This window comes from Chiloscyllium plagiosum, chromosome 2, assembly GCF_004010195.1.
Source record: "Chiloscyllium plagiosum isolate BGI_BamShark_2017 chromosome 2, ASM401019v2, whole genome shotgun sequence".
NCBI classification, from domain to species: Eukaryota; Metazoa; Chordata; class Chondrichthyes; order Orectolobiformes; family Hemiscylliidae; genus Chiloscyllium; species Chiloscyllium plagiosum.
Window position 1 is genome coordinate 118,178,205 of NC_057711.1, and position 18,118 is coordinate 118,196,322.

The 18,118-nt window shown below is 42.0% G+C and overlaps 1 protein-coding gene across 6 annotated transcripts in view; it reads left to right on the forward strand.

Annotated features, from left to right (window-relative positions):
* znf462 (zinc finger protein 462) overlaps positions 1-18,118 on the forward strand; it is a 106,959-nt gene that overhangs the window by 62,723 nt on the left and 26,118 nt on the right. For all 6 annotated transcript variants that reach the window (XM_043717196.1, XM_043717166.1, XM_043717184.1 and 3 more), the window contains 2 exons: positions 7,377-7,550; positions 15,869-16,134. In XM_043717196.1, coding sequence (XP_043573131.1) covers positions 7,377-7,550; positions 15,869-16,134 — 440 coding nt within the window. The remainder of the gene's footprint in view (positions 1-7,376; positions 7,551-15,868; positions 16,135-18,118) is intronic.

An 18,118-nucleotide genomic window follows, 5' to 3' on the forward strand; every position in this document is an offset into this window, starting at 1 on the left:
AGGTATCTAGAATGGTATTTGAACCCAGATCTGTGCTACAACCACTGAGCCATAGTTGATGCATTAGTCTATCACGTTTGTGCTAAGTCTCCTTAACGTTATACACTTATTGAAAGTGGGGTAGACAGAGTTAAGGCAAAGATCAGCCATGCATCCTTTGGTGCAACTTGCTGCAAGGGCTTGAATGGATGCTATCTGTCACATGGTTTTTCTTTCTCGTTTACATTGCATATTATCTCATCATCGTTCACCCACTTTTCCCCTTTTCACTTGGCCCCAAATTGACATTCCACCTGCTCTCTCAGTTTCTGAGGGCCTCCTGGATTCAGTGTCACCTCACCTTTTCACATTAATTTGTTAGCTCGATCACTTCTCATCCTGGCCATTTTTTTTAAATAGCATTTTTTCACAACTGTTCACCAAACAGAATTGGGTTCAAGAACTGTTGAAATCGCTGAAGTCCTCTGTTACCCTTGATCTGTTTATCATATTTGCTGATCAAGAAGACAGTCTTCTAGAACTTGTTTCCAAATTCTGTTGTTTGCCCCTTAACCCTCTGTTAACCAGCCATATCTTGTTTGGCACAACAAGTGTTGAAGAATCCTTTGCTTCCATAAGACCAGTTGCTGCTTTCACTCTTCTGGCTCTCCTGATCCTGATACTTCAGCTGGCCTAAGAGGAGTCTTTCATTGCTCCTTTCCCCCTTCCTCCCCTCCCCACCCTCTCCCTTCAACTTCAGTCAGATTTGATGCAAATTCCATCTGAAGTAACCTGCACCATTCGTTCGTTCTTTCTCTAAAGACTTGGCCTTTCATTTTGTACCTGACTGATTGGCCTGAAGTGTCCTGAGTCAAATTTTATTTATTGCCAATACACTTATTAACATCACAAGCATAACTTGCATCAAAACGATGATCGAGTTTCTGTCTTCTTTGGCCCTCTGAGCAGCTGCTCCTTCTGGGGTTTTGCCAGAGCTGTCATTTCAAAGCCAGTCTTCCTTAACCTTCCTTTTTTTTAATCTTTTCAGTTGCGAGCTTTTTTGGTTTGGTCCAATTTAGTATGATCATTTTCCCCCTCCCTTTCTGACGACCTTGTGGAAGATCCATCCATTGTCACTTTTTATTTTTTCCTTCTCATTGAACAACATCAGTTTCTATTCCTGCTATGTAGGTTGCATGTTGCACGCTGTTTGGATTCCACACTCTGAATTCCTCTAAGCACTTGATGTGAGCCTTCAAACTTACCCCTGACCTAGATCGCTTTTTTTTCTCGACTTCAGTCCTTTGTTCTGAATCCACTAATGCTCCAGGCCTGGCAGCCTTCAGTTGACCCCCTCTTCTGTTGATCCTTTTGAGGGAGAGCATTCTAGTCTTCTGGCTTTTGTGTGAAGGAGTGCTTCCAGATATTACCCATAAATACCGTGCTATAATTTTTAATGCATTATCCTGATCATTTTTGCCTCTGCTCCCCAATCAAAGGAAATGCTTCTCTACATAATCCATCAATTCCTTTTGGTCAATTTAAACACAGCAGCCTTCCGTTGCACTACTCAGAATCAGAAACCTGTTTAAGCAAACTGTTCTTGTGACGTTGTCGATTTGTCCCCTGGTATAGTTCTTGTGAAACAGCATGGCATTTCCCTTCCAATGCCATAATATCTTTCCTGAGAGTTAGAGAAGGCACTGGTGTAGTGGTAATGTCACTGGACTGGAAAATCCAGAACACCACCTCCAAACCTGGCAGTAGGCTAAAATACTGCACCTACCATGGGTTTGAATCCCACCATGGTAGGTGCTGAAATGTGAATTCACTAAATATCTGGAACTAAGGCACACTAAATGACATGCATACAACTTCTGATTGCTGTAAAAACCTATCTAGTCCACTAATGCTGTTCAGGGAAGAAAAGCTGCCATCCTTATTTGGTTTGTTGCCTCTTATCTGCCCTGTGAAATGACCCAAGCCAGCCATTTGGGTTCAAGAGCAATTAGAAATGGACAAGAAGTGCTGACCTTGCCCATGATAACTGCATCTGGAACAAAAAAAATCAATTTTATAACTAATACTGTCCCTGTTTTGCTCTGCTTTTGCAGGACACTGGAGCGTTGTCATCTTTTCTTGCTTTCCTTTTGTATGAACAAATTGTTCTTTTTTGCAGCTTTCTGATTGTTTCTAATTCTTTCTTAACAACATTGCATCTTAAAATATCTGCTCAATCACAGTACTGATGCAAGCAACAGGAGGCTGAATAGAAGTAACTTCACCAACATATTTGAAGGGAATGAGTTTGTAGGGCTATGGGGAAAAGAACAGGGAAGTGAGACTATTAGCTCTTTCAAAGAACTGGCACAGATACAGTTGTGGATGGAATGGACTCCTGGGCTATATCATTCTGTTTTAGGATGTACATTAAATTGAAAATTGACCAGGGAATAGTCAAATCTGAGAAAGTACTCATTGTGATAAGTAAGAAAAGTGCAAATGATATTTTAATCTTGTTGGATACAAAGCTAAAGAACAAACAGGTAAATTGCAGGATTCAGTGGAGACTTTAGTGCTGAGAAGATCAGTGTAGAGCTTTTGAATTCTTTTCTCTCCATTAATCACATGAAAAATATGTGGCAATATGCCAAACCTTGTAATCTGGTCTCTTGAGGCATCAACGTACAGTAGCATCTATTGAAAGTCAAGGAAACGGAGAAAGTGCTTATTTGGAGATGAGACCTTTTGAAACTGTGAAGTATTGGGTTCCACTGACAGGCGTGGCAAAAAAATGCAGGATGAAACAGGAAAATTTGAAAAGGCAGGGAGGAAGATGTAGAGATCTTGGAGGGACTAGAATATAGCAAATGTTACACCATTTGTGAGCATAAGCCAGAGGGGAAAATAATTCAAATACCAATTGACATAACCTATCAGGCTTGCCCTTAGACTTGATGGCTGGACAATCCTATCGAAACCCTTTTATTTTCCCCATTTCCTCTTCCTGCACACCCCTACCGCCATATAAACCAGTTACCTCTAGAAAGAAGCAGTCAGGGAAGAAACAGTGCCAGTAATAGAAAAAGAGACTCTATAAAATTCCTCATTGACTCCCTGAGAAGACCTGTCCAGGAGATCAGATGGATAAAGTCTATATAAGGGCAATGACCTTCAGTGTAATGTCTCAATCAGGAACTGGTCGAGCACCCTCTTGGAAACAGAGATCTAGCACCCACTGTACCAGCTAACACGTCACTATAATAGCTTACTAGTTTGTGAAAAAGCAGAACTATCTACCATCTATTTCTCTTCTTACACAGTTTCAAATAATGTCTCCTGATCCATTCCTTTCTTTATTTTATGGAGCATCTCTTAAGTTCACACTGTTGTATGAATGCAGCTAGAATGTTTGGTCTATCTAAAGTTCTTTTAAGCTAGGAATCATTCTTTGTAGATCTCCTCTAGATCATTTCCAAGATCACTTGACAAGTCACCATTTGAAAGTGCTAAGTCTGGTCTCCGTATTACACTTACAGTCTGATCACCAAGGTGAGGTACATTGTAAGGATAACTAAACCCACATGATTTGGCCAAGTGTTTGTTGGTTCGACCTTCTAGTTTGAGGGCGAATCCCAGTCGCTGTAGAAAGTACCTGAGACTTGTTATCATCGGAACTAGAATGGTGTGGCAATGGCACAAGAGCAATCCTGCAGTCATTTGATTCTTAAACTTTTTAAAATTTAATAGTGTGTCTGCGTCACTGATTGGGCCAGCAATTATTGCCCATCTCTTATTCCCCTTGAGAAGGTGATGGTGAGCTGCCTTCCTGATTTGGTGTGGTCCTTGACGTGTAGTTACATCACAGTGCTATTAGAGAGGGGCCATCAGGATTTTGGCCTCGCGACAGTGGAGGAACATTGATATGGTTGGTGGATAACTTGGAGGGTAACTTAAAAGTAGTGGATTTCCAATGCATTTGCCTGAATCTCTGGTTGTGTGCGGGTGGGGGTTGGAGGTGAAGGAGTATGACAGAGAAGCCTTTGGCCTTTAGGTCGTGTTGTATTTGCTTAGCTACTGGTGGCCTCCCATCACTACACCAGTCTTTTACCCTGGAGTTCACTCTCAGTTTGGGGAATGAAGAAACAGAAGATGTTGATGGGTTTGTAAGAATACAAATTCAGTCAAATTAAGGGGCAACATGGTGGCTCAGTGGTTAGCACTGTTGCCTCACAGCACTAGGGATCCGGGTTTGATTCCATCCCCAGGCAGTTGTCTGTGTGAAGTTTGCATGCTGTCATCATGTCTGCGTGGGTTTCTGCTGGGTGCTCCGGTTTCCTCCCACAGTCCAAAGATGCGCAGGTTCGGTGGATTGGCCATGCTAAATTACTCATAGTGTTCAGTGATGTGTAGATGTGTTAGCCATGGGAAATGCAGGGTTACAGGGATATGGTAGGGGGATAGATTTGGTGGGAAGCTCTTTGAGGAGTAAGTGTGGACTCGTTGGGCTGAATGGCCTGTCTCCACTCTGGAGGGACTCTATGGACAAAGTTTGATTTTTAAATCATCCTCTATCTAATGGTATTTTAAGTCAAGGATTACTTTCAGTTCTTGACTTTTAATATTGTGATTAGCTTCTGAGCTTTAGCCACTTGGATGAGGTGAGTGCCAACTGTGGTGTTTGGGAGCACTCCACCTTAGCAATAAAAGTTTGTGCCTTCACTAAATCTAGACCTGAAGAAGGATTATACCCAAAACGTCATCGTCTTTAACTCCTGATTCTGCCTGGCTTGCTGTGTTCTTCTAGCCTTCTGCCTGTCTATTTTGGATTCCAGCATCTGCAGTTTTTTTTTGTCTCTTCACTGAATCAAGGCTGACCCTTTTGGTAAAATGCTGAGAGACTACTGCCCTTCTGGAGGTGCTGGCTTTCAGATGAGAACTTAAAGCGAGGCTGTCTTCCCTTGCTGGTGGATGTAACAGATCCTACCAAGACTATATTGAGGAAGAGCAGAAAAGTCTTCACTGGTCTTTAGGTATTGGCTGAGCGATCATTGGAATTATCTAGCCATTCTTGTTTATAGGATCTTGCTGCGTGCAAATTGTGTGGCATATTAGATTGTGTTGAGGCAAAGCTTACTCAAAGGAATTTACACTTATGCAAGGATGAATATCTAATGTAGATATTGTGTAAGGTAATGTACATTGATATGAAGACAATAGATATAACTTGATAGAAGCGTAAAGGAAGTAAAAGTTGGAGGTTTTCTTTTGGCATGGTGAAATTATTGACCAATTGTTACTAACTGACAGTGATTATGATCAAATAGGTGAATGGCATGTGATTCTAGTGATGGAGCAATTATGCTTTAAAAGAAATTTTAATGCACAACATTGAATCCCATTCTTCTATGGTAATTTGCAGATTGCTGTTCCAGCAATAAAGTTTCAACTTTGATCTCCAGCATCTGCAGACCTCACTTTCTCCAATTTGCAGATTGACCCTTAAACCATCGAGGAAGGTGTAGAAACTAGGAACTGATAATGGGAGGGCATTATGAAACCTGGATAAATATCTTTTGAGATTAGTTGGGAGAAAATGGTGATTATATCTTTGTGTTCCGAGGTGTTTTTTTTTAAGAGCAGTGTGACAGAATTGCTGCATTAGTAATAAAGTGAAAATGCCTATTTTTGAATGTTAATGAAGTGGCAGTTTTATTTTTGGATCCACGTACCTGCTGAGCAGATTGCACCTCCAGGCGTGACAGTAGAACAGAAATAAAAAGTCCAGGTTAATGAGAAGTTAGAAATGATTCTCAAAAATATTTGTGCACGATGCAAATCCTAAAGAATTGAGAGCGATATCGGAGATGAATTCTTTGCTTTTCCAAACAAAACTTATTAAAAGATTCATTCACAGGAGAAGGGCATCATTGGCTAGGCCAGTAGTTATTGCCCATCCCAAATTGCCCAGAGGGCAGTCAAGAACAACCAGACAAGATGGCAAGGATGGCAGTATCATTTCTTAGAAGACTTTAGTGAACGAGATAAGTTTTTCATGACAATCAAGAATGGATTCATAGTCACTGTTAGACTCTTAATTCCAGATTTTTGCTTTGATTGAATTCAAATTCCACCATCTGTTGTGGCAGGATTCAAACCTGGGTTCAAAGAACACTATCTGTGTCTCAGCATTGACAGTCCAGCATAATACCACTAGGGCATCGCCTCCTCCTGTAACTTTCTTTTGCAAATTAAAATACATTCAGCAAATAAACAAATTCAGTGTCCTTCCCTGAATAAATGAGACCCCTTGGAGCTTTGCATTGTTTTTTTTAAGCTGTCAGTTTTGCTCAACATGATGATCTTCTGACAGAGCTCTAAGGTAATATATTCCTCCTGTTCTGGTGTTATTTGTTCCAACATTGGTGACAATGCCTCCAGCTACCTGGGCCTTTAAACTATTCAATTGCCTGTCTAAACCTCCTATACTCACTCTCTCTCTCTCTCTCTCCCCCACTGTTAAGACGCCCCAAAAAACCACCTTGCTTGCTGTACAACTACTTTGTGGTCTGTTGTCAAGTCTTGTTTGTTAATGACTACTCTGACGTGTCTTGCAACACTTTCCTAGGTTAAATTTAGTAGATAGATGCAAGTTGTTAACATGGAAGTTTTAACAATGGCTTATAAGATGATATTTTACTTATAAAAACAGTTCCCTTCTTCAAGTGAAATGTTCATTTCATGAATTGAAATTTGGGTGATTTGGCTGGAAGGCCAAAACAAAACATGCAGTTGAATAAACCCAAAATATGTTAATTAACTGTTCAATAGAATTGGTACATCTGATGTTTATGCTTGCAAATATTTCATAACTGACAAGTAAAGACTTTAGTTTCTCTAGCACCTTTCATGACTTCAGGTCATCCCAGACCATGCCTTACACCTGTTTAAACATTTTTTGAAATATAGAGAACACGGTGGCCACTTTTGGTCCCATGACCATTCTAATGACCATAAAGTCTTTTCTCGTGATGTTAATTGAAGCATTGATATTGACTGGAACAATAAAGAGAACTCCCTGATACTGTTTTGAAGTTTGGACATGGGACATTTTTACAATTCACCTCAGAGGGCATATAAGGCTTTTTCATGTTTCATCTGAAGGAGGATCCCTTTGGTGCAATTCTTCTGCCGTATGATTATTGCTCAGGTTCTGGAGTTGGATTTGATCCCACAACCTTTTGACTCAGTGAAAGTGCTATACGCTGAGCGACACCTGACACAAAATAAGAAAATGAAAGCCATTCCACACTTTGACAGATGCAGAGGATCAAAGAAATTAAAAACAATGTAAATGTGTAACTGTTCAATATTCATGTTCCTTCTCACGACTGCAGCTGAATGCTGTCCAGACAACAAGCTCTGTGTCATTAGTTAAAGAGCGGAATGTGGTGGGGTACAGGTGCAGTTTCTGCTTCGAAGTCCATCCGACACCCAGAGCTATATCGAACCACCTTCGCAAGCACGTTGCCTTTGGCGAAACAATAGATACTGCTCGGAGTGGTGAAGAGGTGAGCTTTACTACTTGTATACTTGTTTATTTGTTTCAATTGGGCCATTTATGTGCTTCCGGATCTGAAATATGGAACGCTGTTGTGTGAAGTATGGTAAAGTTGTGCAATGTATAGAATTGACAATTTTTTTTACTGTTTCTGTTTTGATGTAATGTAGTTATCATGACTAAAATGATCATTATTAGTCTGGTCAGTCAACAGAAAGCTGTATTCAACTAGGTCTGACCATCTGTCCTGTAGTGTAGGCTCTCCTCTAACTTCCCCTTGGCTATGCTACCTTCAAACAAAGGCTCATGTGACTGATTGTTGATCCAAAGAAGTTATCCCATAAATCAACTGAACGATAGACAAGGCATGCTTTGGGGCATGCATTGAGAGGCACTCGATTGACTTTCCAAACTGAAAATTTTGTTCTACGTCGCTAGTCTTTCCTGTGAATTAGCTTCCTTATTTAGAAAAAGAAAGCTGTGCATATTACTTGTTTTTGGGTTTTTGTGCAGAATTAGAACAGGAGAAAGCATTTTAGATTCTCAAACCTGTTCACCATTCATTGAAATCATGTGACATCTGTGACTTAACTCAATGTACCTGCCTTTACCTATGCCCATTTATTCATTTAGATGACAAAAATCTCAGTTACAGATTTAAAATTAACAATTGATCCCAGTTCAGTTGCCATGTGTGGAGCAGAGCTCCAAACTTTGACCAGCTTTGTGCAGAAGTGTTTTCAAAGTTCACTCCTGAAAGGTCTAATTCTGATTTTAAAACAATGGTTCAAAATCAGATATTCCCTTCCTAACAGCATGACGGACTTTACCTGCACTATGTGGACTCCAGTAGCTCAAGAAAGTGCTCACCACAAGGGAGAGGCAATGCGTACTAATCTCGTCAGTGACACTAACGTCTCTTGAAAGAATCAATATGCAAATCCTTTAGTTTTCCACCCACCAAACAGTAGAAATAGCTTCTCCTTATCAGTTCCTGTTACTATAATGGAAACTTTGATCAGGTTGCTCTTCAACCTTGTATAATAGCAGGGAATAAAACATGCACTAACCTTATTGATCATTTTTTTTCATGCAGGTTCTCATGTCCTTTGTCATAATTCTAAGTTGTACTTCAACAGTTTGACTAATGTTCAAGTTGTCAGACTTGTGGACATTACTTCTGACTTTACTTGGGCTGGATTCAATTCAAAGTTGTGAACATTGAAGGGAGCTTTGTATAAACATTTTCCAAAAATTGACCACAAATAATAATACGGCTAAACTGTGTCAACTTGTATGAGTTATAGCAGCTGACTCATAATGATAGACAGACGGGAGTAGTTGGAAACTGTTGACCTTGGAGAAGGTTTTCCACAGAGGTCAGTCCATCTTTGTGACTTGGTTTCCCTTTTCTCAATGTTGATTTGAACCTGACATGGTGTCAAAGGGATGACCAGGCGACCAGCAACTGTGATGACAGTAAACTAGGTAAGCCGCTACTCTCACTGAAGTATACTCAGCTTGCCAGGATGATATGAACACTGATTGTTGTTCAATTTGTTCTCATTTTACATAGCAAAATAAATAAATTAGACTATGCAAGGGATTAGGTTAGAAGCTTAAACATATTTTTAAATTCGTGGAATTTTTATCATAATGCAAAAATTTGACCTTTTCAGTTTAGGTCCACGCGCAGTACTTTTACGAAGGGGGCTCCAAGAGTTAGACCTAATGACAATGAAGGAATTTATAATTCCAACTCAGGATGGTGAAGAGCTTGGAGGGGAACAAATAGGTGGTTGTACGAAAACACAGAAATTATTGGAGAAACTCAGCAGGTCTGGCAGTATCTGTGGGAAGAAAACAGAGTTAAAGTTTCAAGTCCAGTGATTCGTCATCAAAATTGTTAGCAGCAGGGAAACAGTGGTGTTTACGCTGAAGTGTTTACGTTTGTTGTTTGGGTGGTAGAGGTGAGTGGATAGGTGGAGATGGAGCCCAGAGAAAGCGAGAGAGAGGTCATGACCCCACCGACAAACATCAGGCCATTGTGTTTGTGACTGTCACCAACCTCTTCTTCCCTGGAAATTTCCAGATCATTGTCGTCATCCCCCATCCCCACACAACCCACTCGTACTTTCTTCCCAAAATCCACGAACGCGACTGGCCAGACAGACCCATTATTTCTGTCTATTTCTGCCTCACAAAACCCATTTTATTTTCCTTCCTCGACTCAAATTTCCTCTCCCTTTTTCCAGTCTTTTCTCCCGGATTTCTCTGACACTTTACGTCAACTTCAGGATTTCCAGTTTGTGGGCTTCAGCTGCCTCCTCTCCACCATGGACATTTACACCATGGTCACTCCCTTTACATAGCCATCCCTCTGTCAGGATGGTCTCGGGGCTCTCCACTTCTCCCCGGGGACAAAAGGCCTGAACTGTCCACATCCTCCACTACCCTCCTCTGCCTGACTGAACACGATCTCACTTTGAGCAACTTTTCTTTTAACTTCTCTCACTTTATTCAGATGGAAGGGTGGGCATGGGTATTTCCATGGGCCCCAGTTATGCCTGTCTGTTTGTGGGTACATGGAATATTCCTAGTTCCGGTTCTACTCTGGCTCCCACTCACAGCTCTTTCTCTGGCACATTGACAATGTAATCTGTGCTACTTTCCCTTTCTACTTGTGAACTGGAAAAATTTATCAATTTCGCTTCCAATTTCCACCCTGCCCTCGCCTTCACCTGACCCGTCTTTGACTTCCCTCTTCTCTTCCTCGACACCTCTGTTTCCGTTTCTCGGGATAGACTGGGCACCTTTTATCCATTACAAATCCATTGACTCCCACAGTTACCTGAACTATACATCCTCACATCCTGCTTCCTATAAGGACTCCATCCCATTGTCCCAGTGTCTTTGTCACATCTGACCTGATGATGCCGCCTTCTTCAGGCTGAGAATTTCGTGCCATCATGGTTAACAGAACTCTCAGTCGTGTTCGACTATCTACTGCATCTGCCCCCTTCCCCTTCCCTTCCCTCCCACAATGATGATGATGGGGTCCCTATAATTCTCACTTACCACCCTACCTGCCTTTGCATTGAAAGGACTGTAAGTTGTCATTTCCATTACTTCCAGTGGAATGCCACGACCAGATACACATTCCCTTTCCTTCACTTGTCAATATTCTGCACGGATCGTTCCCTCCGGGACACCTTGATCCACTCCCAACACCTCCCTGTAATTGCATGACACCTTTCCATGCAATTACAGAAAGGGTAACGCCTGCCTATTTATGTCCTCATTCCTTACTATCCAAGTTCCCAGACATCATGTTCAGGTGATCAGCGATTTACCTGTACCTCATTCAATCTAGTCTGCTGTCTTTGTTGTTGACAATGTATTTTCCTGAATACTGGGGTGACAGAAAGCGGACTGGGTGACCGCTCTGTCGAACACCTATGTTCTTCTGCAAAAATGACACACAGCTTTCAGTTCTCTGCCAGTTCAGCGCACCACAATGTTCCCTGGCCAGCATCTCTGTCTGAGGCCTGTTACAGTGTTCCACTGAACCTCAGCATAAACTCGAAGAACAACATCTTATTTTCCACTTGGGGAACCTGCAGCCTCCAGGAGTCAACATCGAGTTCAATAACTTTAGAGCCTGATTTCATCCTTGCATGTTTTTTAACCACCCCACACCTGGTTCTGTTATGACATTCATTGCTTTTAGTACAGTCACCTATTCTCACCTACACCGAGACCCATTATCACATTGTATAGGTTTCATTCAGTACAGTTCACCCATTTTCTCATATTGTTTTATCATCAGCTTTTCTTTTCGCTCTCTCGCGCTCTCTCTCACACTCGCGCTCTCTCTCACACTCGCGCTCTCTCTCGCACTCGTGCTCTCTCACACACACTCGCTCTCTCACACTCACGCTCTCTCTCACACTCGCGCTCTCTCACACACACTCGCTCTCTCACGCTCTCTCTCACGCTCTCTCTCATGCTCTCTCTCTCACGCTCTCTCTCTCACGCTCTCTCTCTCACGCTCTCTCTCTCACGCTCTCTCTCTCACGCTCTCTCTCTCACGCTCTCTCTCTCACGCTCTCTCTCTCACGCTCTCTCTCTCACGCTCTCTCTCTCACGCTCTCTCTCTCACGCTCTCTCTCTCACGCTCTCTCTCTCACGCTCTCTCTCTCACGCTCTCTCTCTCACGCTCTCTCTCTCACGCTCTCTCTCTCACGCTCTCTCTCTCACGCTCTCTCTCTCACGCTCTCTCTCTCACGCTCTCTCTCTCACGCTCTCTCTCTCACGCTCCTCTCTCTCACACTCTCTCTCACACTCTCTCTCACACTCTCTCTCACACTCTCTCTCACACTCTCTCTCACACTCTCTCTCACACTCTCTCTCACACTCTCTCTCACACTCTCTCTCACACTCTCTCTCACACTCTCTCTCACACTCTCTCTCACACTCTCTCTCACACTCTCTCTCACACTCTCTCTCACACTCTCTCTCACACTCTCTCTCACACTCTCTCTCACACTCTCTCTCACACTCTCTCTCACACTCTCTCTCACACTCTCTCTCACACTCTCTCTCACACTCTCTCTCACACTCTCTCTCACACTCTCTCTCACACTCTCTCTCACACTCTCTCTCACACTCTCTCTCACACTCTCTCTCACACTCTCTCTCACACTCTCTCTCACACTCTCTCTCACACTCTCTCTCACACTCTCTCTCACACTCTCTCTCACACTCTCTCTCACACTCTCTCTCACACTCTCTCTCACACTCTCTCTCACACTCTCTCTCACACTCTCTCTCACACTCTCTCTCACACTCTCTCTCACACTCTCTCTCACACTCTCTCTCACACTCTCTCTCACACTCTCTCTCACACTCTCTCTCACACTCTCTCTCACACTCTCTCTCACACTCTCTCTCACACTCTCTCTCACACTCTCTCTCACACACTCTCTCACACTCTCTCTCACACTCTCTCTCACACACTCTCTCACACACTCTCTCTCACACTCTCTCTCACACTCTCTCTCACACTCTCTCTCACACTCTCTCTCACACTCTCGCACTCTCTCACACACACACTCTGTCTTTTATTGTCCTGGATGTAATTGGTCATGGGTTTGAAAGGTGCTGCCAAAAAAAACTCCGTGATATTTTTGTAGTGCATCTTATAGCAATTGCACACGTTTGCTCCCGGATGTTAGATGATAGAAACCATAGAAATTATGCAGTACACGGTGCCGTTTGGCCCATCTTATCCATGCCAGCCCAAAGACACCTGGATGGCCTTTCTAATCCCATCTGCCTGCACACGGCCCATAGTCCTGCTTACAGCACTTTAGGTACAGATCCAGGTACCTTTTAAAAGGATTTGTGTGGAAGTGGTGCCAGTCAATCAGGCTGGCTTGTTGTGGATGGTGTCAAGCTTCTTGAGTGTTGTTGGAGCTACACTCCTACCTGCAAGTAGGGAGTATTCCATCATACTCCTGACCTGTGCTTTGTAGCTGGTGGGCAGGCTTTTGGGGAGTCAGGAGGTGAGTCACTTATACTTAATTCCTAGCCTCTATCTGTTCTTTTAGCTACTGCATTTATATGGCCAGTCTAGGTCAGCGTCTGGTTGATGGTAACCTACAGGATGTTGATAATAGGGGATTAAGTGATGCATGTCGGGGGTAATGATTTTAGTCTCTCATAATGGAGATGGTTATTGCCTGGTACTTTTTTGGCACAAATGTTAGTTGCCACTTGTCACCTCAAGCCCCGATATCCTCTATGTTTTTGGTGCATGGCTTCTTTTATCTGTGACAGATCATGAATTCAACAAGATGTAATGTTTTCAAGGCCTTTTAAGGCAGACAGCATTAGGACTTCAAATTCTCATCAATCTATTTCTCATTAATTGCAGCCTGCAGAGACTTCAGGTGCCCCTCAAGAGGAGGTGGGATCACTGACAGCAACTTGTGCATTTAACTGCACGTGTGCACTCTGCAGACATTGTCAGTTTCGGTAGTATCATGAACACGAACACTGATTTCTGCTGCAAAATCTGGGCATCTATCTATTAGCAATCAGTTACGTGGAAAGACTGGAGAAGCTAGGATTGTACATTTCCAGGCAGAGATTGTTAAGGAATTTGAAAATTGAGGGCCTCAGTTAAGTAACTATGGAGAAAACACATGCTTCCTGTGGCAAGTGGGTCAGTCCACGAAGGTCATGCATTGACTGTAATTGACAGGAGAATCAGAGGAAAACATGAGACATATCTTTAGAGAGTGTTTGTTTTTATTAACGCATGAGCTGTGGGTGTCGCTGGCCAACCCTAATTCCTAGAGGGCAATTAAAAATCAGCCACAGTGCTGTGGATCTAGAGTCACATGTAGGCCAGACCAGCTAAGGACAGTAGATTTCCTTCCCTAAAGAACTCTAAATGATTTTGTTTCTGAAAATCGACCACAGTTTTGTGGTTATCCTTAGACTCCTGATTCCAGATTTTTATGGAATTCAAATTCCACCATCTGCCATGGTGGGATTCGAACCTGGGTCCCCAGATTATTAACTCGTTGTTAAGATCTTAAACAAATTGCCTGAAAAGGTGGTCAAGTCAGCCGTCATAAGAAGTTGTTGCTCTTTTTTTTCCCTCAGCTATTTAAATTCATGTGCCGGAGAGGTAGGGTGACTTGTTCATTGTTTGGCTGTGCAGTCCAGCTCTTAAATTGCACTATTATACAGTTTAGCCACACATGCACAGTTAATCGTTTATATACGTCATTAATCTCTAGAGAGTTTGGACGATCCTGAATAAATGTAATGGGTACAAGAATAAGTCAACCTTTATGTCAGATGTGGAATGCATGTGGAACATTTCTGCTAGTAAGCAGCTCTCTCCATTATATGCTGCGCTGTTTAAACACAGGAAGACAGCGAATAAGATGTGTTTGTTTGTCATGGAGTTCTCTAACACCTGTGACTAAAAGGGCTGCGTAAGAGATGTTTTTTAAACCCTCTGTGTACCCTGGAGTGAACTGCTTGTTCGTACAGCTTGAGGTTGCAAATCAAATGGCGTAATTAGCACTAATATATCTGACTTGAGGTACGCACTGATTCTCAGCAATGTTTTTTAAGATTGGAACAATCGTTATTGCAGCCGATAAGTTTTGATGCCATTCATTACATTCACTGAATAATTTGCATTAACTGCCCTTTCAATGTTATTTCAAAACCAAATCGCCAATGAGACCCAAACAATCAGTAGTAAATTGTAAGGCGACAAAAGGAAACTTTTTCATTAGAGAAATCTTTGTCCATGGTGTTGATCAAGTCCTCATGTCCCTCTGGTGCCCACTGGTGGTAAGAGGCTTCAGTTTAAATCTACAGACTCCCTTTGCAATAACACAGGACACGCAGACAGGTACAGAAGGGAGGAAGGCTGTCAGTCTGAATAACCACCTCCCCAAAGGCGTCCCATTACTGGATCTGTTGGCAGTATCTTGGACAGATCCAGGAAAAGATCCTCCCATGTTACATCTACCCTCCTCCTCACCAAGTGGCCAAAGATTCAGAGCAGTGAGATAGAAGCACAGGCTGAAATAGAGGGACTGTCCCTACAAATCTGCTTTACAGCTATTAATATGCCTTACTTCCTGCCTCCTGCTCCCTTTCCTCTTTACAGATTTATCCAGTTCTCTTTAATGAAATTAATTGACTGTGCTCCCAGAACCCTTTCAGGCAGCACTTTTCCAAATGACATCAATTCACCGCATCTTCCCTGCATAGTGTGTTTCTTTTTTTGCCAAATAAGTATGTCTCTCTAGTTATTGACCCTCCCTGCTACCAGAAATGGTTTCTCCCCATCCACTGTACAAAGGTGCCTCGCAGTTTTGAACATATTGATTAAATTTTCCATAACCGCTTCCGTTCCTGAGCGAACTATTCCAGCTTCTTTGGTCTTCCTAATTAACTGAGTTCCCTCATTGTTTCATTCAAAAATGTTTGTACTTGAACAGAAACGTATCATTCGTTGACCTTTTGAACATCTTCCTGAGGTCAACTATCTAAGACTGAGGAAAGGCTTCTCCATATGGAGATATGTGAGAATTCTCTTCTTTCCATCCCATTGGGATGTGTATCTCCACCAATGACTATATCCAAGAATGAAATGTTTTTTTGAACCCTTAAAGGAAGGAAGGGATTTGGGGATAGTATGCGAAGGTGGAGTTGATGGAGAAGATCAGCTTTGAGTTTGCTCAAAGGGGCTGAATGCTTCTACTTATTATGTTTCTGTTCCTTTCCCAACAGGATAAAGATGGAGATAACAATTCGATATCTTCAGCTGAAAAATCATTGGAGATGTTACCAGAGCAGCAGAGCTTGGAGGGAGAGGAAGATGCCCCTGGGGTGGATGCTACCATCGGAGGCTACCCCTGCACTCAGTGTGATCGGATTCTAATGTCCCTGCAAGGCTTGCGTTCCCATGAAAGGAGTCACACGGCTTCTGCACTGTTTAGTCGTGAAGGCAAACATCACTGCCAGTACTGTCTGTTTGTCACTGCCTTCCGGCAGAAGTAAGTGAATGGTAGAGGTCATATTTCACTACGATTGTACAGTAAGCATGTGGATGATCAGGCCCCATGGTGTTAATGCTCCTACTGAGCGTCCGCACACCAGTGGAACTGCCTGAACTAGGGATGGAATGTGGTAGGATGATTTTCACTAGGCAAGCCAAAAATACCACAGCTGCTACACAGTTAGACTGAAGTGGGCTCTGACGTATTTACTTTTAGCTTTTGTAATGTGAATCGATTTATTGAGTGAGAGTTGTTAACTTCGTCCATCAGTATTTGCGCAATTCATCATTTATCAATAATATATATATATATATATATTAAAACTCTGCTTTAACAATCCTACAATCCTGACTTTGGGTTCCTCTACCTTTTTAACAGGCCAGCAGTTTCTATTTATGTAGCACCGTAATGAAATAAAATAAGAACATTTGACACTTAACCATCTGAGCAGTATATTAGGGCAGATCACCAAAAGGTTGTTCAAAGGAATGTTTTTTTCAGGAGCATCTTAAAGAAAGGGAGAGGATGAGATTTCAAGAGGGAACTCCTGAACTTTTGACAGTCAAACTACCAATTATCAAGGAACTAAGTTTCTGATAATAGTCTACATGGTTTTGTTTTGCATTACTAGCTGACATTGAATGAGGCTGGGCTTCAAGTCCTTGTGTCAACATTGAGGGCCCTATCATTTTCTCTCTATCCTGTAGCATAACAGGTAACCTGCTAGTTGACTTTTGCTTGCACAGGTAAATGATCCATTTCATCAAGGGAAGGGAAAATCTATCAAAGATTTGTTAGCGGGTAGCTCTATCCTTGATGCTTCTCTTAGACCCATTTCTAATTCAAAGTGACAAATATATATTGAAGTGATTCCTTAAGTTGTCAACTCTGTGGTATGTGGTTTTGTCACTTTCAGAACTCTCAGATCATCTATTTCACAATAGCTTGGTTTTCACACAAAACTTCCCATAATACTGTGGCTGAGAGCATGAACTGTTTGGTGATATAGTAGGCTGATTGATTGATCCCATCTTTATTTTTCTGTCGGAGAGAGTGACTCTGTTACCTCTTAGTACATGAAAGATATATCCATATTCAGCAAAAGTGAATCACAATGAAAGAAAGCTGTGTCCAGCATCAGTAAGATTTGAGCTAACCAAAATGAAAATGGGAGGGTGGTTCAACAAATATTTGGTTGTTTGATCAACTCCCAATTTGTCACCAAGAGACGAAAGGCCCTCTGTTTCAAAACAATTTTCTAATTTTCTTTTATAACTTCAATTACTAAAGCTTACTTATAATACTGGTCAATTAATAACCTGTAATTTTAATTACCTAATTGTTTATTTTATTTTTAATACTTGTAGATTTCTGTTGTCCTTATTGACTGTAGCTTCAACCCTCTGCATTGGTTCTACATTGGCACTCATATTCCACTCATTGCATTTGCTTTTGGGCCAGAGCTTTTATGACTGACTTGGCTGTTTAATAATCACATTCATTATGTTAGCTACTTACAAAGTGCTAGGGAAAGGAATTTTAGGGCGAGGGTGGCATTTTATTGTTTGAATTCCCACAAGACTATGCTTCAGTGACAGTTGACCTCACACACAATTTTTACATTAATTAAAAATTAGTACCTGATTCTGTTCCTCAGTTCTATTGTAGACTAGCAGGAGGCTGAACGAACGCAGCAAGCCAAGCGGCATCAGGCAGTGGGGAAGTTGATGTTTCAGATATAACCCTTCTTCAGGAATACCTAAAACATTGACTTCTGCAACTTCTGATGCTGCCTGGCTCGCTATGTTCTTCCAGCCTCCTGTTTATCTACTTTGGATTCTAGCATCTGCAATTTTTTTGTCTCTAACCTCAGTTTATTGTCCTTTTTAATGGGTTTTACTGCTCTGTGCATGTAAGATGATGTTGGTCTCACTCCGAGGAGTAGCTTAATGCATGCAGACCATCCACCACTTCATGCATC